At 34.4% G+C, this 21,990-nt stretch overlaps 1 protein-coding gene across 4 annotated transcripts in view; it reads left to right on the top strand.

The window, feature by feature from the left end:
* The window catches only part of sm (heterogeneous nuclear ribonucleoprotein L), a 178,752-nt gene that overhangs the window by 50,890 nt on the left and 105,872 nt on the right, over positions 1 to 21,990 (top strand). For all 4 annotated transcript variants that reach the window (XM_085489232.1, XM_085489230.1, XM_085489231.1 and 1 more), the window contains exons 4-5: positions 12,419 to 12,504; positions 14,196 to 14,292. In XM_085489232.1, the coding sequence (XP_085345358.1) occupies positions 12,419 to 12,504; positions 14,196 to 14,292 (183 nt within the window). The remainder of the gene's footprint in view (positions 1 to 12,418; positions 12,505 to 14,195; positions 14,293 to 21,990) is intronic.

Below are 21,990 nucleotides of genomic sequence, written 5' to 3'. Positions count from 1 at the left end.
TCATACTGCTTGTTAGACAGCAGCACAGCCGGCTTCCGTGCAGTTATCGCGATAACTTCTTGAATTTCTCAGACCATTAGCTATCTCGTTAGCAGGCTCACTATTAATTTGCGTGACACGCTGAATTAGGATCCGAGCGGAATTCAGTTTAGAAACTCGGATACAAAATGTAAGTGTATCTCTCTCTCTTCTCTCTCTCTCTTTTCGTCTTGTTTTGATGTACTTACATTATACCAGTTTGCGGAAACCTGGGTGCATATTTTAAATGTCTTGCGATTTAACCGACCTATAATAGTCTCGGGAATGATAATCAACTATACGTTATACTAAATTCGACGCGTAATATCGCGCGCTGACCTTAATAGGATTACGAGGGTGGCTCACATTTAAACGCTGCGAGGTTGAGTATAGTTACCTTTGTACGACCTCCACTCGCGATAAGGCCTGCAACCGATATTACTCCGAAATACATAACTGCTCTTCAGATAAGAGCCTGTACGCCTCCTCATCTGGCTACGGTATGGCATGGCATTACCGTTGGAAACATCGATATCAGTTATTCGATAGCACATTGTTACCTTCTCTTCAGGGATAATGATGCTTTTCTTTCTCGTAACATTTATTTCTTCCATCCCATCTGATAGGACGATATTTTTTTGCAACGAATAATAATCCTTCACTCTAGTATTGAAGACTGTTTCTATATTTGTATAATACATATGTCAAGGTACATCTACCGCATTTTACTTCAATGAAAAATTATGTGGCCAACTTGGTATCAATTATTTTTTAATTAATGAAAAATAGAAAATTTATTTATAAATATCAAAATGCTTTTCCTTCAAATTTTTCATATTATTTTGATCGAGAATATTGCGTATTACTTATTCAATATAATATTTGTTATAATCAAATCAAAGTGTTATATATAAAAAAAATTTAATTATAATATATTATAATTGAGAATATTATATTACTCTACACTAAATTTTCGGAAAATTCTTTTCTTACGAATTACAATTTTATTTCTATTCGAATTAGCCTTGTTCCACTGGAATAAATTCTTAACTGTATATATGTCAAGTGGTCATTCTCAGAAACATACGTACGCATATGGTCGGTCTTTTAGAAGTTCGCAAAATAACGTAATGCCGGAAGAACGGTCTCTCACGAATCTCTCTTGAGAAATACAAAGCAAAGTTCTCCTTGTATAGCACAGACCTACATCACTCTAGAGCCTCGGCTCCTTGACTTCTTTCTGACCCGCATCACGTGCAGCTCGTTGGAAAGTTTTCCGTATTCTCTTTCCGCTTGATACGACACGGAATAACCTTTTTGCGTATGCACGGCAGCCGTTGGAAAATGTCTCCCTCGAAATGGCCTAATTACCAAATGCTTTGGTCTTTACATCTGTGAAATATGATTATGAACAAAAGCGGATTCGAGGCTCTCGAGTGCTTCACAAAACCGCTGCTAGATACTGGGTTCTCTTCGAAAACTTTCCTTGCAGCTGTTACAATCAATACTCAGAATTCTTGCAAGCTTTAATTCATTGTGCGTAGCATTTTTTTTATTTTGAAGAATGCTAAGAGTATGATAATTAACAGGGAGCAGTATATATTATGAAATACATACTGTATATAACTATTAATTATGGAAATATTGAATATTCGCGCTCTCTGAATAATATCTGAATATTTGATATTGCATGACAATTGATTTTTTAATACATATGAAATAGCTTCAATAATCTATCCTTGACCGAGAATTTAGTTGGAAATATATTCATATATATATATATATATATATATATATATATATATATATTATAATATGACAAAGATTTGATATTCTATATTTTAATCTTTATTTCATTCTTTAAGTTTTTCTCGATCAATATGATCTATCCACACGATTTAATATCGCAATCTTTCGATTTGCGAGTATCCAATATCTTAAGCCCCAGCTATTTCCTTCTTCAAATATTAAATCGTTGGATATATGAAATGTCGAATTTTGAAAGTTTGATTTTTGTAAAATGCCTCTTATAGAAAATAAATACTTTCTAGTTTATTTATTTATATTCCAATTTATTACATATTACGTTAAAATTTTCAAACTTGGGTTTTCAAATTTTAAAGTTGCATTTTATTACAATAAAATTGAAAAGCATTAAATTCTCTCCGCGAAAGAAAATTTAAAGAATGTAAAATACCTATACAGTTATATACTTTAACTTTGCATAACTTTATGTAGGTTAATAAGGCTTAATAATGGTAATTAAGACAAGTATTTTAACAGAAAATTAAGTAGTTAAGATTTACTTACCATAATATTTTCTATCAAAACTTGGAAAATTGCGGAAAGACGACGTGCGATTAATCGAGGAAATATCGTTTCACTTTTCGGCAATAAGTCCGGGCAATATCGGGCCGTGTATCAAACACGGTATTAACATGATTCTGTTTTCAATTTCCCGGAATTATCCGGGAGGATCATAGACGTAAGACCGACGTTGCACGTGCAACAATGTAATACCTTTAACAACCTGAAACCGAATAACCGTCGGACGTGAAATACTTCGGCGGAGCTCCATTGAGAGAGCTTTTGGTGATTCGGAAGCTTACAACCGAAAGTCGTGAATGAGCGTTGACCTTAATCGTTCCGCTACATGTACGTTAGCGAAACGTGTGATTGCCGTGTCGGTGTTGTATAGAATATATACTGAGGGGTGGAATCTTCGGGGAGCAACAAGAATCTGCGGAATTAAACGCACACGCAGGGGGATCGATAAACATTTTAACCCCCTCGATTACGTGCCTCGAATTTCCTCGCACCCTCGGTTGCTTCGGACAAGATGCAGCGATAGTAAATGTTTATGTTATCTATAATCACTGGGGCGATCGAATGAACTATTTTTTTTTCCTCCTTTTGGGCAGAAAACGCGATTTCTATCTCGATTCTGGCGGCTCGAATGAAAATTGACCCCGAGTTTTTCTTATCGTACATTTTCATCTTCTCTGTATTAAAATTAATTACTAACGAGAAAAAATAAATGGAAAAGAAATATTTGTTTTATAAATATTTGTGAAAATATAAATGCCCGATAAATATGATAACTTTACTTTCGCTTATAAAGAACATTTATTCCTGTCATTCGCACTCGTTTGAAGTAGAAAATTTCATTTTATTTCATAAATTGTATATCTTTTCACATTGAATAAATAATTTAATTTTTATTTTCTTTTGTTATTAGTTTTTCTCAAAAGATACGCAATAAAAATAGCGCATTTATATAGATTCAATATCTTAGGAAACAAAGTCGCAAAATATTTTCTATGGAACCGTCGCATTAACTATAAAATCACGACTATGCAAATCGCAAGTTTCCTATATGGATCGGGAGACATTTGTATTCGTGAAGGAGGCGAGAACAAGAGGAAAGAACGCGCGATAGGTCAGTTATGACGCCAGATTCCGCTAAGACCGAAAAAATGAGTCGACGTCTTTTGGGTTTTCCGCCACTTTTCTTCGCGGAGAGATCTCTCTCCTTTTCTTGTACAACCCATTTATCTCGACCGTCTTATCTTTCTCTCTCTCTCTTTCTCTCTTTTCTCTCGAGTGCAACGCGCATTTCGCTGCAGTTCACTCAGTATATAGCTCGCATCTGAGAGACTAATGCGTGTGAAACGATATCTCGCATTTCTGGGATCGTCCTCTCGAAGCGGTGTCCGCATTATCCAACGTGTCCAACGAATTTCCCCCGAGAAATTGGCGGCAAAATTGAGACCTTTTTCACTAGGCGATTGCTCGCCTCATTCTAAAATTTCGTAGCGAGAAACTCTTCTCTAGGTTACATCGATGTTGTTCAATTAGTATATTTTTATTTTACACCATTTCGAAAAAATATATTCTTTCTCTTTCTTTTATTAAATAGAAATAATTTCTTTCAAAGTCGGGAAGAAAAGAAATATCTTATTACATTTTTATGAGTTATAATTAATAATATGATCTAAAAATTGATACGTGTTTATGGATGGATCCATTAACTTTTTGCAAACTGCTTCTTGCTGATAAGCATTGCACTATTAAATATCGACCGTACATTGACTTAAAGCATATCGAGTTACACGCGCTGGATTATTTTAATAAAATAATGTTATAGTTTAATATTTCATTTTAGATAGAATGATAAACTTTTTATCGAACATTTAAACACTTTTGACCTTACAGTATTTTTAGATGCGAGATAAACAGTTTACGATATGTATGCTCTTTATTGTCTTTTTTTAAATGAAGTATCAATGTGATAAAAACGGTCATACAAGACGATAAAATTGATAGTCAAAACGCAAAATATTTTTCGCCAAATATTGTTTCATCTGTCATCTTCAACAGAAATAACGTGAGTGTTTGTCGATAAATTTACTGTTAAATATTGACAGAAGCGTAGGATTAGTAGATGGGTTTATTTATCGTTAATATTCGTGCGAAATATGAAATCACATTACGAATTGAGAGTTTACAGTTCAAACTCAAGAGATGTGGGTTACTGGATGAGAGTTTGCGAGTTAAGAACTTGGAGTTTGGAGATTAGAGTTAAGATCGAAATCAAGAGTTGAGAGTCAAGATTATCTATATGGTATCAGAATTTATAAGAAGATACGCAATGATGATATTATCAATAATTCGTATTCTGAAAGTTATATAATTCTTTGTTACATATCGCACACAATATAAAATATTTTGCAACACGTTTTATTTTCAAAATAATACGAAATAAATTATTTTTTCTAAAATGCCAAATATCAAAAAACAATTTTGAAAATTACAATGATAAAAATTTGTTTTTTTTTTCGATCTTTATTATATATCTTTGTCAATTTTATCACTTATATTTGAATAAATAAAGATGAATATAATTATATATATTTTTTAAAATACCGTTTTAAATATAATAAAATATTTTAAATATGTATATTACATCGTTTTATTCGTTTGTCGTATTTGGCATTTTGGAAAAACGTTTATCACGCTTATTAAATTCTTATTTTATTCTTTGTTACATATCACACAATATCAAATATTTTACAACACGTTTTATTTTTAAAATAATACGAAATAATTTTTTTCTAAAATACCAAATACCAAAGAAACGATTTTGAAAATTATGATGAAAGTTTATATATATTTTTTTCGATTGATCTTTATTATATCTTAAATTTTATTCAATCATATTTGAATAAAATTAAATAATAATTGAATAAAAAAGATATACGAATATAATTATATATATATTTTAAAATATCGTTTGAAACATAATAAAATATTAAAAATATATGTATATATTATCGTTTTAATTCGTTTACCATATTTGGCATTTTGGAAAAGCGTGACGCTTATTAGACCCACGCGTATATAGAATACACCCCCGATGTGGAGTATATGTCGGCGCATTGCACTCGTGGGAAATACTCCAGTTTCCAGGTGCATCCCCGGCGCGCTGTCTTCTACTCTCGCGCCCGGGCAAATTGATGTCGTAATTGCGGGCGCTTCATCACTTTTTCACGCGCCTTGTAAGTCCCGTACGAATGGGATTGCTGCGAGATTAGAAGTACCGCCCGTAAATTCGGTCTTCCTTATCTCCCATCGGCGAGAGATCGCTTATTGCAGCGCGAACCTTCGACCTGCTTCGACGCGAACGTTCTTATATCCTTCGCCTCTTTCGCTCGAACGATACGATTCCTGAGAGAAGGATTTTCGACGGAGAATTGTCGTCGTTTACATGCTAAAGAAATGCGTGATTCTTCCCTTAAAAAAATTTGCCTGCGCAGCTGGACTTGATACGCGCAAAGTTGCGAGACTCGGGTATTTTGTATTCTAAAAGTTTCCCTCTCTCTTTATAATAAGCTTTAAACGATAAATTTATACCGGCACTCATTTCCATACGCTTGTCATCTTCGTAATCTTTGTTTCATATTTCACGACGATTTCGCATTTTATCTCGTTATTTGCGACGTTCGCGATGCATTAATAAATGTCTCATTTCGCGTTCTGTCTAATTAATAGGCGACGTCACCTCTGCATTTCTGTCTTTCGCGGTCGGCGAATCTCGCGCTTTGAGGTGGTTTTGTACCGGTATACAAAGCGAAAGCATTATAACCAGGACCATCTGGTGGTATCGAGGTGGAGAGAGAACAAGTTCTCCAAGAGAGAATATTTATCAACAAGCCGGAAAGAGAGCGGTTCTAGCGCGGAAATATTTCTACGTTAGAGAAACGTCGCTGCCATAAATCACCGGCTCGCCGCTTTTCCGAGCCGATCGTGTTTTATAAACGACGATGGATTAGTCGTATTAACACCCTCGAAAGATACATGAAAATACCGATGAGAGACAATACGCCAAGCTCCTCGCTCGCGCGAGACCCGCTGATTGATGCCCTCCGACGAAGCAGATCTATTATTAGTCCCTGACCTGTTCAAGAGCGAGGATTCGAGATTAAACCTCCTTAGCTATTTTACGATAAACTGTACAAGAGGAGAATTTTCTCTTAGCATTTATCTTGAAAATCATGGTAATCGTGGGACAATATATTATATAGTATCGAAAGAATTTTTATGAATTTTTCTGATTAATATTTACCTCAATAAAAAATATTTATACGTACATAGTACATAGTAAATATAATTAAAAAATATTAGTATATACATATAGTACGCAGAGAATTTTCTCTTAGAATTTACTCTGAAAATCGTGGAACAGTATGGTATTGGAAGAATATTTTATAGGAGTTTTTCTGATTAAATATTTATCACAATAAAAATATTAATACATATGTATCACAAAATAACAAAATATATTTAATTAATTTTACTATGTACATAGTAATCTTATCGCGGTAGATATTAATATTTTTATTACGGTAAATATTAATCAGAGAATCTCATAAAATGTTGTTAGTCAACCCGAGAACGTGGAAAACATGGCATTCTAGAGACTATCAGACAAGCAATTAAATATTTGTTTTATTTATCCATTACTGATTTAAAAAACATTTTTATAAAATAATATTGACATTATATATTACCTCAATTTTTTTCGAGATATCTATTATTGTTCATACACGACGATTCGTCTCACTAATATTTTCTCCGTACTCCGCTCCTGTGTGAAAATGTTCATTTGCAAAGTAAAAAATATCTTTTCACCGAAATCTCTTTTTTTTCGTAGTTTAAAGGCTTCAATTGTTTCCGGCATTCCAGACATCTCGATTTCGACGATGTTTGAAACGATCCTCCTTTACGGTCGCGACGTTCTTCCGCCGCGAAAACGCGACAGATAAGCTAGTTTAGTAAATCACGTTGTACCGACTTGCGCCGGAGCGGTCTTTTGATGCGCTTCGGCCCGGCGAATGCATTTTCGCGGGACAAAGGATTACGTGCTTTTCTTATCGCGATCCCGTCGAGCGAGAGCGAACGAGCTCATCCTATCGCCTTCGTGCGAACGGCTTTGTGCTTGTTGCGGAAGCGTGTCGTCCGCTTCTGAATTTATACCGCGACCGTGCCCGAAAGATCTCGTCGTATCTCGCACGTTACGGCACACAAAAGGGGGTCCTCGACCCGGACGACACTATGGACAATTAAATTCGAGTGTGTGTGTGTGCGTGCGTGTCGGTCTCGCGCGCGCGCGCAATTTCCGAAAACGCAACCAGGCGACGATGCGAACCAGCGAACGCTCGCTCCTATTCATAAGCCAATCTGAAATGCAACGGATCATACATATTACATGGCGACACGGCGCTGGATGCGGCGGTGGACGATGTATAGAAAAAAATTTACTGGACCGAATACGATGGCTTTACATAATCAAGCGTTGTATACCTTGTGTTTCTTTTTTCTTCTTTTTTTGGGGTTTTTTTTTTTTTTATTAACTTTCGAAATAATCGATTTAATTATCCCATTGACTGTTTTTCACCTTTTGTAAAGCCTGACGAGTAGTATCGTGAAAAAGGCTCGAGCTGTTTGAAAAAAATCAAATTTTTCTGCTCCCCCTCAATTTGTGATCGCGTTGGATAATAAATTGAATTCAAAAGTAATCAAACTTTTCTTCGCCGGAATTGCGCGATCGTGCGAATACAAGAATATAACTATAATAAATTCACTATATTTCATGTAGCATCCGAAAAAAGTTATACAGATGATTAAAAAATAGATTGAATTTTTTGACAGAGAGAATCATGAATTTTAAATAAAATTTTTGGAGTGAGATCCTACTCCAAGAAATTTAAAGAGATTGTTTAATTATTACTTATTGTTTAATTGTTAGACAGTAACGAAGATTTCACAGAATTTTATTTTACAAAACAGATTGTTTGGTGTCTGACAATGAAACAATTAAAGTGCATCATAATTAAACGAATGAACATTCGACGGATTAAGCATTCATGTGAATTTTTTGACCGAAAGAATTTGAAATAAAATTTTTTTGGAATGAGATCCTACTCCAAAAAAATTTAGAGATATTGTTTACTTATTATTTATTGTTTAATTGTTAGACAGTAACGAAGATTTCACAGAATTTTATTTTACAAAACAGATTGTTTGGTGTCTGACAATGAAACAATTAAAGTGCATCATAATTAAACGAATGAACCATTTGAACATTCGACGGATTAAGCATTCATTTGAAGAGGAGATTGTGCATTCATTCGATTTCATCTCGTTCCGAGCCTTATTCAGACGTTGCGTCTCAGTCAGTCGTCTGATTGCATGACTAATCGTCAGTGCATGAGATAATATACGTCGGTCTGTCTCGCGCGCCGAAACAGCATTTAAGTGTCGCGACGCGACACGTATTTTTCTCGGATATAAACGGCGTGACTCACTAGATGCGATTCACTAGTTGCATGTTTTCGTCTAGCTGCGCGGGGGAATTCGCAGGGAAGCTACATTTGGCGACGAGCCACGTCGTGTCGTCGCTCGTGCCGTGCAAATTCGAGATCTTCTCCGGTTGGCATCTCGACAGGTAAACACGCGTTTGCTCCGCTAAATGTTCTCAATTATCGACTATTTGGAAATAAAAGGTAGTCGCGATCCATCCGCACATTTGCGCGACGTGTTTAACACCTTCTTTGATCTGGCGTCGCCAGAGCTTTCTTCATTATTTATCGCTCTCTTTCTCTTTGTGTTTATTTAGTATGCATTTTAGTTTGACATTTTTCGAGGAAAAATTAATTGAGTCATCAAGGGATTGAAGATTATTACTTAACGTTTTTATGAATAATCGTCGCGCGATTTAATGTCTTGTTGACATTCAACAGAGTGTTAATCTACAAATATATCCTTGTTAGTTCCACAGGACATTACGAATTAAAGGATTGAATTAGAGAGAGAGAGAGAGAGAGAGTGCTAATTGCAATGTAAATCAATGCCAGTCGGATATGTTGCAACTTTGTTTTCTCTCTCATTCTCTTACTTTCTCTTTAGTTTGTCCTATTCTCTGTTACAATATCTAGTTAACCTAATTCTCAAATGATAGTATTCATCACGCAAGTGCATCTACAGTATTTAATACGGTTACCTTCATAAATTCATGTTATATTTATGATTAGTTTTATAACATAAATCTTGAATCACGTAACTCGGTTTTTTCTTGAGAATTGACAAGGAAATTGCGCATTATACACTGAAAAAATCCATGTATGTTTATATGGAAATTACTTATTCAAAACTGGAAAAATTACTTAATTATCACTGTAACTTTTTCCATATTTTTTAAAGTAAAAATACATATTTTTACTTTATTAGAACCTTATTTTATAAGCATTTATCCATTTTATTTATAAAATTTTATACATTACTGACATTTGTGCAATTCCATGTTCAGTGAAATTTTTAATTATGAAAATATAATATATTTCATATTATGAAATTACATATAATCTTCCATAAAAACCCATAATCATGTAATTTCGCGCCCAAATATTTTTTCAGTGTATATTTGAGAATAAAGAACTTGTAGGAATATTTATGCGATAATATTTTGCACGTATGTGTATGTGTATCTCAAAATGGAAAAGTAGTTACGATAAAACAAACTTTTTTTAACCGAGACAATGTAGAATTGCCGATGCATTAGTCGAGGCGATATTTGTGGATGAGTTCAAATGCAGTTTGCGACTTGTCTCGCTTGGTTTCTTAAACTTTTGAGTCTCAATTCATCCACGCTACGTAAACTTGTTTAGATCTGTTGCAAATATCGCGCGCGCGCGTAAACGGTCGACCTTATATCGAACGCCTTGCATACGTCATGCATGTCGGGATACCCTGGAGAACGCATCGTGTAAACTTTATTCGATTTGCAGTACATGATATACGACGATGCACCGATCGATCATGTACTAGAAATAGGTTAACGGAAGTACGAAGTGCTTCAGAATTATCGCCACTCCTCTTAATGACAGGTTTCAATGACGGATTAAGAAGAATGAGAGAATTGTTCCAATATTGAGAAATATCAACGTACAGTTTCGAAATAATAAGCAATTAATTGTAGGAGTTTAAAATAAAAATTGCATGTCAATAATTTCCTTTTCCTTTCGCATGGTAATTATTGGGTTGTTCAAAAAGTTATTGCGTTTTTTTCATTTGATTTTCAGGTGCGTTTATTTAATATACGTAATGAACATTAATCAATAATATATTGGCCGTTTTGTTCAATGACCTTTTGCCATCTCTCGGGCAATTTCATAATACCGCGTTCATAAAACTTCCTATCTTTCTCTGCGAGAAACTTGTCAAGGTGCTGTTTGATGAGGTCTTCAGAAGCAAACGTTTTACCGTTCAAGGAGTTTTGCAAGGAGCGAAATAGATGGAAGTCTGATGGCGCAAGGTCTGGGCTATATGGTGGATGTGGCAACACATCCCAACCAAGCTGCAATAATTTTTGCCGAGTGACCAAACTTGTGTGTGGTCTCGCATTGTCGTGGTGAAACACCACACCCTTACGATTGATCAGCTCGGGACGTTTCTGTGCGATGGCATCACTTAATTTCTGTAGCTGCTCACAGTAGACATCGGAATTGATCGTTTTATTCTGTGGAAGCAGCTCATAGAAGACTGGTCCCTTCCAATCCCACCAGATTAACAGCATCACCTTCTTTTGGTGGATGTCCGCCTTTGCTTGCCTTTCCGGTGCTTCATCTCGCTTACTCCAACTCCTTTTTCGGCTCACATTGTTGTAGACAATCCATTTTTCGTCGCCCGTGATCATACGCTTCAAGAACGGATCGTTTTCTTCGCGTTTGGTGAGTTGATCGCAGACGTTCATACGCTTTGTCAGATGAATTTCTTTCAACTCATGCGGTACCCAAATATCGAGCTTCTTCACGAAACCAAGCGATTTCAAATGTCCATGAACACTTCCAATGGACACTTTTAGAGCGGTAGCAAGCTCCCGAACCGTTGAATGCTTATTTGCTTGCACCAATGCCTTGATTTTATCGTCGTCAATCTCGGAAGGCCTACCGGAGCGATGAGCGTCTTTAACCGAAAAATCACCACCACGGAATCGGGCGAACCAGTTCTGGCACTGACGTTTTTCAATGACATTTCTGCCGTAAACTTGACGCAACTCTTCCCTTGCTTCAGTTGCTTTCTTCCCTTTTTTAAAGTAATAAAGCAAAATATGGCGAATATGCTCTTCAAAATTCTCCATGTTTAAACTACAATTGCAAGCACAAAACTCGACTAAATTGCGTCAACTTTTTTTTTGGTTTTTAGGTTAAGTGTCAACAACAAAATGTGCATAAACATTTGACATTCATGGCACGCTCAGATACAAATAAATGTGGACAGCGCTATCTATTGGAAAAAAACGCAATGACTTTTTGAACAACCATATAACGATATAATATAGAAGAAATGGGAGAATTTAATTAGGCTAGGTGGCTGAGCTGCGTAAGACTTGAAATAGAATCCTAAACGAACATTTTATACCAGAAAATACGTCTAAGTTTGAATAATTTAAAAAAAAATGTTGACAAAATATTTTTTTATACGATATATATTGATTTTCTTAATCGCTAATGCATCGTATAATGGTCAAATTTTTATTTATTCCATAAAATTAGAATAAACATGTTTGTGTATATTCTATTTTAAAATAAAGTAAGAGTTATATATTTTATTTTTAAGCATTTAAGAGGCAGATCATTACTTCTTATTCTTAATCACTTTATTTGAATGTCGTGATGCATTTAAACGAAAATTAATTTCCCACACATGTTGATTTCCAAATGGTTTTCAAAGACTTGCCGAGAGTTGATGCACCATCACCTAAATCAACAAAGTACGGAAATATCGTCTTAAAATATCTACGTATGCATCTGTACAAGTGCATTCCTCTTTTCTGTTGCAGGAAGTGTTGCACACGATCAGTGCACCCAGCGGGCAGGTACAACGCATCGTAATCTTCAAGAAAAACGGCGTGCAAGCCATGGTTGAATATCCTTTACAATACATTTGATTTTTATTTTTGTTTTCATTTGACCATTTCGCCTGCAATTTCGGGGGTTTGGGTTTTAATGCTCTTCTTTCCGAAGGTACGTGTGTAAATTTCAATTGTTTAAATTAACACTTTAAATTCAGCGATACTCGCGTTGCCGCGTCGCAGTAAATCACTAAGAAAGATAGTGTACCACTAATGTCTTGTTTGCAGAATGTTGTAGTTATTTTACGACTGCAGATACTGCATGTTCGTATTAATAAAGTTGTAAACTTTTTGGCGAAACGTACAACAAAATTATTCTAGACAAGAGATTTTTATTTATTCCATAAAAATGGAATAAACGGTAACATAACAATTTTACAACATGTTTACGTATTCTAAATATTTTTAAAGTAAAGTAAGAGTTATATATTGCTCTTAATTTTCAAACATTGAACAGACAGATCACCTTTTAACGCTCTTCCAAGTTTTCCGGAATATTTTAATTTTCAAAATTTCGTAATTGCACATTTTACTACACTGAAAAAAAATTAATAAATATTTATCTCAATACTGCCTAATAAATCATTTATTTTAAACTAATAAATTTTTTTCACATCAAAGCAATATTATTAGTTTCAAATAAATAATTTTTTAAAATTTTTCTTTAATTTACATATTTATTGATAAAAAAGAAACGTTGCATCAAAATTTTTACAGAACTAAGTAAAAAACAAATAGCCGGTTTAAAGTAAGGAGTACATCTTCGAGTTTGAGGGCGCACGTGAGTAACGAGAAACGGTTTACACGAGCAAACCGTCGCGTTTCTCGGAAATTTGATTTACACGTGGCATGGATAACTTCGGGGCAACTGCGCGGTAAGTACGCGAGTTCAAGGGTCACCGGTCACCTCGTAACATTGCGCTCGGCGAGAGAGAGCGAGAGAGCTCGAGGCTCCCGCGAGGATCAAGTCTCCGTCTGACACGCTTTCCCGGACCGCGGAAACTTTGTCAAGACACGCGCTGCCATTACGACCGTAATGAAGATTTATAAGGGGGATTCGGCAGAGGCTCGACGGAGATTTGACTTTTCGCTGCACGAATTCCGTCCGCGAAACTCGTTCAACGCGCTTCGAGCTTTACTGCCGCGGGCGAAGCGCGTCGTATTTTCGGTAAATCCACCTGGCGGAATATATTCCGGATTATTATGATCCGAATAATAGTCGAGCCGCGTTCCGCGTGACCATAAATTCGTTAGAACTTCGCGTCACGCCGGGGTTTTATCGCCGGTTTATACCGCGTGACGGCCACTTTGCAGGAAAATAACATTGTGACGCTACGGCGAACTTTGTGAAGCTTTCGTGCTGTCAGAATGCTACGTTTTTACATGTTTCCCATTGCATAAAACTCTCGGCAAAAATTACAATTCGCACAATTTGATTCGTGCGATAAGCGATTTTTCATCATATTTATCGCGCACCCTTAATTTTTATTTTATTCATGCAAATAACTATCACATTAGTAATACGAGCATTTATTAAATATATAAGGCGTAATAATTTCAAACTAACTTACGTTATCATATCAATCAAAACGTATAGCAATAATAACATACACTAAATATTATTTTTATTTTGTGTGAAATATTTTTAATTCTTTTTACACGAATTGTCACAAATATATCCTTAATTAATCTTTCTGATAATTACGTTCGACTCGGTGGATTCAGCAACCAGAGCAAAAGAGACGCTACATGGAGCAGACATATACTCCGGCTGCTGCACACTAAAAATTGACTTCGCAAAGGTGAGTCCACCAACAATTACAACTTTTACAATTATTCTCTTTTTTTTAGAAAGAGAAAAAATTAATGCGAATTTAGATGTCTAAATGGCAAATTGCTCTCATCTTTAAAAAAACTAATGAATAAAAGGAACCGTTCTTAAAATTCATTTAAAGCAAATTGCTCTCGTTGATTAAAAAAACTGATGAATAAAGAGAACCGCTCTTAAAATTTCGTCGTTTAAGACATTTTACATAATACGGTTCACGTTAACGCAGAAGTTCGGAAAAGTTGCTCGTTTTATTAGTTTTATGCAATTCGTTACCTATATGTATATTATAATTAGCTATGCTACGAGTTTATAGTCTGAAAACAGAGTTCTCTGTGATATTTTGCAACAGTTAATTAGCGACATTTCGTATAAGCACTCCGATATGTTTGATAAATCCGCTTTAAGTGCATTCATGGTGCAGTCGCAAATATAGATTACACATATATCCGATTACGCTAAATTATAATTCCGGAGCTGCAACAGTAGTTTTTTCGATCACGAATTATTGGATAAAAAGCTTTGACGCGAAGCACTTAATCTTTTTTTCGACACAAATATATTGAAAACAAAATTTTACGTAAAAATTATTAAAATAATATTAATTATTGATGGATGTAATTTAAAGAAATTTAGTTTGATTGTGAGATTTAATTGTATCGGCATTTCAATTTTTCATATTGAAGAATTACGACAGACCATGTCGTTGATTAAATTTCCCTTCAGAAATAATATAGTAATTAATTTGTCAAAATGAAAAGGTTCTATACAATGAGAACTTTAAGTGAAAAATTTTATTTAAATCTCGAACAATTTATGTGTTCATGCGATAATTGCACTCGTAATTTAATGCACAGCATAACTTTCAGAATTGGAGCAATTTTTATCTTTACTATTACATTATATTACACATATAATTGAGTGAGAAGTGAGATACACATCGTTTGTACGATAAGTGGCGGGAAAAACCGCGCGCGCGTGTAACCTTTTTATAATAATATAATATGTATAATAGAGCCGCTCATTTCTCTCCGTAATTACACGCGCAGAGCTCTCATTCTCCTCCAGATGAAAGCTGAGTCGGCAAAAACTTGGACCGTCGATTTAAAGTAACTTATCGTAATCAATGCACACTCGTGATGCTGTCGTAAATCTTGTAATTTAACGCTTGTAAGCAACACGAGCGCGACACAAGATGGATTAACTGGTTTTTATCTGATTCTACCTACCGCGAGCATTAGCGTGACACGGCAAACAGCTGTGCTCTTTCACGCCCCTGTCTCGCGACTTTCACGCGAGAAGAATTGAGCGTCATTCACACACAATACGCCATTCAATGGCGAACAAACGTTCGTTGTCAAAGCATGCCGCGGCGAATAATTTTCGACAATTTTTCTGAAAGATTGCACTTTTTATATATAGTTCAATCATCATTATCGATTCGTCATAAAAATATAAAAGGAAAAAGTGCATACATCTTTTTTTTATTTACATGTTTCTGCTGAACTCATCAGAAATTATTAGCTTCCGGATCTTGAAAAGTTTCTCATTCGTTTCCGTCTTTACACTGCGATTGCAGTGTCAACTCGCGATAGAAAATATTGAAAAGAATATCCGGTGCATTAAGCCTAAGGCAAATGGAAAAAAAGTATGTCGTGCAAAAAAGCGTGTCTTTTTGGCACGAAGAAAACACGCGACAGAAATGAGCAACCGGGAATATTAATGAATCTCGGCGTTTATATGCAATCACTCATTAATGAAAACATCAGCATCGCGTCAAATTCAGCGGATATCATTATCTTTCTGCATGTCTCAATTACATATAATTTTCAAGTAAAAATTAACTATTATTTAAAAAATATTTTATTCCGATAGATGAAAAATGATGTAAGAATTTGTAAAAAAATTCTATGCATGAATAATTAACCAAAAAAATTTAATTAAATCAATGAATTTTCTCTATGTGAAAATGAGATTGCAGGGCAGTTTGGTTCATTATTATCGTTTCACTTTTAACTTTAGGATATCGTTATTACTATAAAATGTCGATTGTTTTCTCGTTACATAATACGAAATCCGATCATGGAGTAGGAAAAATAATGCGACGGCATCGATAACATAATTTCTTCGTTCGAACGAACAACTTGGAATTACTTCGATTCGCCGTTATCCTTTCCGATTGCTTCCTTGCTACCGACCATGCGGGTTATATTGGAAAATGTTAGATATTTATTGGCGATAGGCGACCATACTTTTCGTTCGCGGATATCGCGCGCAGCTGCTTCTTCTACACCCTTTGGAGTACTTGAAATCGTAGAGTACACTTAATCGATCATTCGCAATCTCTTTATAATTAACGCTAACTTTTCTTTATCTTGGAAAAGTTCAATTAACTATTTATTATGATAAATAATTATAATTGGAAATTGCTATAATAAATCATCATAATATGACATTTTTGCTCAAGATAAAGCAATATTAAATATGTCAGAGGACTGAATAAATCGTCAAGCTTATTATTAGCATGACACGCGGTAAACTATTTACACAAAAAAAGACATCACAGATGTAAAAAAAAAGCGCTAAGTTATATCTTTCGTCAGCAAAAATAGTTCTTTATAATAATAAAAAATATAATCTTCTCAAAAATTATGTTTATAGCCAAAATAATTCTTTGCAAAAATTAATCATTATCAAAAATATTTTCTCAAAAATTATATTTATAAATTATATTTTATTTTTGTTAATAATACTAGAAAAAAATTAAAATATTAGCATCAAAAAGTAGTGAAATCAAAAAATTGCGCTAAATAATTATATTGATAATACGAGAAAAAAGGTTAAAATATTAGCATCAAAAAGTAGTCAAATCAAAAAGTTGCACTAAGTAAGTGACAACATAATATATAATATTTAGATAAATTTCTTATAATGATACAAATGTATAATTATTGCTTTATTTTAAAACGTTTATAATATATACAATAACAAAATAAATTCAGTAAAATATATATATATATATATTTATTCATCTTTATATTTAAATAACATGAATAATTATGTAATTAATTTAAACTGGAATGTATATACATTGTAAAGTTATTATATATTTTTATAAAATATTTAGATAAATAGATATATATAAAAAATAAATTATTTATCTCTAAATAATTATTTAATTCAAATATATTTAAACGTATATTCAAAAAAGGTAATATAAGGCACAAAGAATTAAATTTAGGAAATTAAAAAAATTTAAAGTTAAATAAAAATTTTTAATTTAAATTAAAAAATAAAAGTAAAAATAAAAGTAAAAAAAATGTAATGTACAAAAAATACTTAGCGCTGTTTTTGTATTATAGCCCTTTGACTACGAAACGTTCTTAAAAATGATGATTAGTAACGAAATGTGTATATACAGAATATATCACACACAGAAGTCGCATCCTATCTTTGGAGAGTGAAATGATGAAGTCAAAATAAGTCGAAATTAAAGAATCATGAAATTATATTTGAATCTTTTTTATAAAAAAATTCATAATGAAAATAATGCGCTTTAAACATCTATCTCGAAACTTTGATTGCGATCAGGAAAACATTGCAAATGCTTTAAAACATGTATTAGAATAAAGAAATTTTTATTCATTTATATTTTGATTGATCAATTAAACACTTTGAAATGCTCCATATACATTAATTAATATATGTATACATCAGGGTTGGGAAAGTTACTTTGTAAAAGTAACTAGTTACAGTTACAGTTATTTCATTGAAAAAATAACTAGTTACAGTTACAAGTTACCGATTTTAAAAAATAACTCGTTACAGTTACAGTTACTCTAAAAGTAACGAGTCGTTACTTTTCAGTTACTTTTTAAAAATAATTATACATTGTTTTAAATATAAGGAGCTTACATTTTATGCACAATTACAGTCAAGTATTTAAAAAAATTCTTGAATGTAATATTGATCGATTTGCTTGCGACTTTGCAATTAACATCAATGTATGAATGATCTTTATATACAACAGTAAAAATAGTTATAGTAAGTTACTAAATGGTAATCGCAAAGTCGCAAGCAAATCGATCAATTATTATCTTTAAGAGTTTTTTTAAATATTTGACTGTGATTGGTCGAACTTAATTATGTGTTATATTATTTTATGTACACAAAATGAAAATTTTAGGTAAAAGATTAAATCATATGAAGATCCATATGCTACTGTTATCAAAATTTAATTTAATAATATAACGGCTACCATACTTAAACAATACTTTTAGCGCATGTTTCCAAAAAAAGTAACTAATAAAGTAACTATTAAAATAGTTACTAGTTACTAAAAAAATGTAACTAAGTTACAGTTACAGTTACAGATGGAAAAAAGTAACGAAGTTAAGTTATAGTTACCGAAAAAAAGTAACTGTAACTGTAACTTCGTTACAAGTAACTCGTTACTTCCCAACCCTGGTATACATATATTAATAACATATATATGTATATGTATACGTCTTTAGCATATATTAATGTATAGTAAATTCATTTTTATAATTTTCACTTAGCCCATTCACATTGCCCAATCGTTGAATCTGTTTAATATGACAATTATTGCATGTTACATTATATACATATATTTCATACATGTATATCGATATGTTCAGCTAGCCACATGTCATTCGAATATCGAGCCACGTAATATGTTTATAGATTTCTATTGAAGCGTATTGCAGTAAAAAAATTAGTCTATACTTTGATTTATATTTTATTTTATTTACTAATGTGTTAAAATAACAATACAAAAACAGCGCTAAGTATTTTTTGTACATTACATTTTTTTTACTTTTATTTTTACTTTTATTTTTTAATTTAAATTAAAAATTTTTATTTAACTTTAAATTTTTTTAATTTCCTAAATTTAATTCTTTGTGCCTTATATTACCTTTTTTGAATATACGTTTAAATATATTTGAATTAAATAATTATTTAGAGATAAATAATTTATTTTTTATATATATCTATTTATCTAAATATTTTATAAAAATATATAATAACTTTACAATGTATATACATTCCAGTTTAAATTAATTACATAATTATTCATGTTATTTAAATATAAAGATGAATAAATATATATATATATATATATTTTACTGAATTTATTTTGTTATTGTATATATTATAAACGTTTTAAAATAAAGCAATAATTATACATTTGTATCATTATAAGAAATTTATCTAAATATTATATATTATGTTGTCACTTACTTAGTGCAACTTTTTGATTTGACTACTTTTTGATGCTAATATTTTAACCTTTTTTCTCGTATTATCAATATAATTATTTAGCGCAATTTTTTGATTTCACTACTTTTTGATGCTAATATTTTAATTTTTTTCTAGTATTATTAACAAAAATAAAATATAATTTATAAATATAATTTTTGAGAAAATATTTTTGATAATGATTAATTTTTGCAAAGAATTATTTTGGCTATAAACATAATTTTTGAGAAGATTATATTTTTTATTATTATAAAGAACTATTTTTGCTGACGAAAGATATAACTTAGCGCTTTTTTTTTACATCTGTGATGTCTTTTTTTGTGGGATTTCACATATTTTTGCAAAGATCATTAAACAAAATGCATTAAATAAATGTATATTTTTTTATATTTATAATGAGAGAAGACGAGAGAGAGCAAGAGGACCCAAGAGAGAGAGCGGGAGAGAGCAAGAGGGAGCAAGAGGGAGCAAGAGAGAGCGAGAGAAAGCGGGAGAGAGCAAGAGAGAGCGAGAGAGAGCGATAGAGAGCGATACAAAGCGGGAGAGAGCGAGAGAGAGCGATAGAGAGCGATAGAAAGCGGGAGAGAGCGAGAGAGAGCGGAAAAAAACGAGAGAGAACGAAAGAGAACGAGAAAGAGCGGGAGAGAACAAAAGAAGGCGAGAAACAGCGTGAGAAAGCGAGAGAGAGCGAAAAAAACCGAGAGAGAGCGAGAGAAGACGAGAGAGAGCGAGAGAACGCGAGAGAGAGCGGCAGAGAGCAAGAGGGAGCGAGAGACAGCGAGAGAGGGCGAGAGAGAGCGAGAGAGAGCGATACAAAGCGGGAGAGAGCGAGAGAAAGCGAAAGAAAACGAGAGAGAGCGGGAGAGAACGAGAGAGAGCGAGAAACAGCGAGAGAAAGCGAAAAATACCGAGAGAGAGTGAGAGAAGACGAGAGGGAGCGAGAGAGAGCGAGAGAGGCCGAGAGAACGCGAGAGAGAGCGGCAGAGAGCAAGAGGGAGCGAGAGACAGCGAGAGAGGGCAAGAGAGAGAGCGAGAGAGAGCGATACAAAGCGGGAGAGAGCGAGAGAGAGCGAAAGAAAGCGAGAGAGAGCGGGAGAGAACGAGAGAGAGCGAGAAACAGCGAGAGAAAGCGAAAAAAACCGAGAGAGAGTGAGAGAAGACGAGAGGGAGCGAGAGAGGCCGAGAGAGCGCGAGAGAGAGCGATAGAGAGCGGGAGAGAGCGAGAGAGAGCGAAAGAAAGCGAGAGAGAGCGGGAGAGAACGAGAGAAGACGAGAAACAGCGTGAGAAAGCGAGAGAGAGCGAAAAAAAACCGAGAGAGAGCGAGAGAAGACGAGAGAGAACGAGAGAACGCGAGAGAGAGCGGCAGAGAGCAAGAGGGAGCGAGAGACAGCGAGAGAGGGCGAGAGAGAGCGAGAGAGAGCGATACAAAGCGGGAGAGAGCGAGAGAGAGCGAAAGAAAGCGAGAGAGAGCGGGAGAGAACGAGAGAGAGCGAGAAACAGCGAGAGAAAGCGAAAAAAACCAAGAGAGAGTGAGAGAAGACGAGAGGGAGCGAGAGAGAGCGAGAGAGGCCGAGAGAGCGCGAGAGAGAGAGCGGGAGAGAGCGAGAGAGACCGGAAGAAAGCGAGAGAGCGAGAGAGAACGAGAGAAGGCGAGAAACAGCGAGAGAAAGCGAGAAAGAGCGAAAAAAAACCGAGAGAGAGCGAGAGACGAGAGAGAGCGAGAGAACGCGAGAGAGAGTGGGAGAGAGCGAGAGAACGCGAGAGAGAGCGGCAGAGAGCGAGAGAACGCGAGAGAGCGGTAGAGAGCAAGAGAGAACGAGAGACAGCGAGAGAAAGCGAGAGAGGGCGAGAGAGAGCGAAAAAAGACGTGGGAAAGCAAGAGAGAAAGGGAGAAAAAGGGGGGAGAGAGAGGGGAGAGAGAGGGGGGGAGAGGGGGGGAGAGAGAGAGAGTGAGAGAGAGCGAGAATTTATTTTTCGTTTGGTTGCTTAAAAGGTTAAGCAGCTGAGGAAAATGTCACTATACTAGGATGGGTGACCGCGGATAAGGTAAAGCAGCTTCGGACAGAATCACTTTGTCGGGATGGGTGACCGCGGACAAGTACGACGCCGTAGTCTTAAAAAAAAGTGACACCTTTTCGACCAAAAAATAACTTGAAAAATTCATATCTCCGCAACCAATAGAGCTATCAAGTTCGTTAAGGTCTCATTTTACTCGGAAAAAATCGCGCTTTCGATTGATATGGTCATCTTTTGAAAAATATGTTTCCGTTCATGAAATATTTCAAATTTTTGTTTTCAAGGTTACGAAAATCGTGTTACGTCCGGTAAAGGATACACAGTAGCGTCCTACGGATAATTTTCGCTATTGTTTCGATATTTTCGCTATCTTTT

This window comes from Nylanderia fulva, unplaced genomic scaffold (genome assembly GCF_048542155.1).
Source record: "Nylanderia fulva isolate GAGA-0341 unplaced genomic scaffold, ASM4854215v1 Scaffold8, whole genome shotgun sequence".
NCBI classification, from domain to species: domain Eukaryota; kingdom Metazoa; phylum Arthropoda; class Insecta; order Hymenoptera; family Formicidae; genus Nylanderia; species Nylanderia fulva.
Note: the sequence above shows the minus strand (reverse complement) of the source record. Positions and strands in the feature narration are given on the sequence as shown.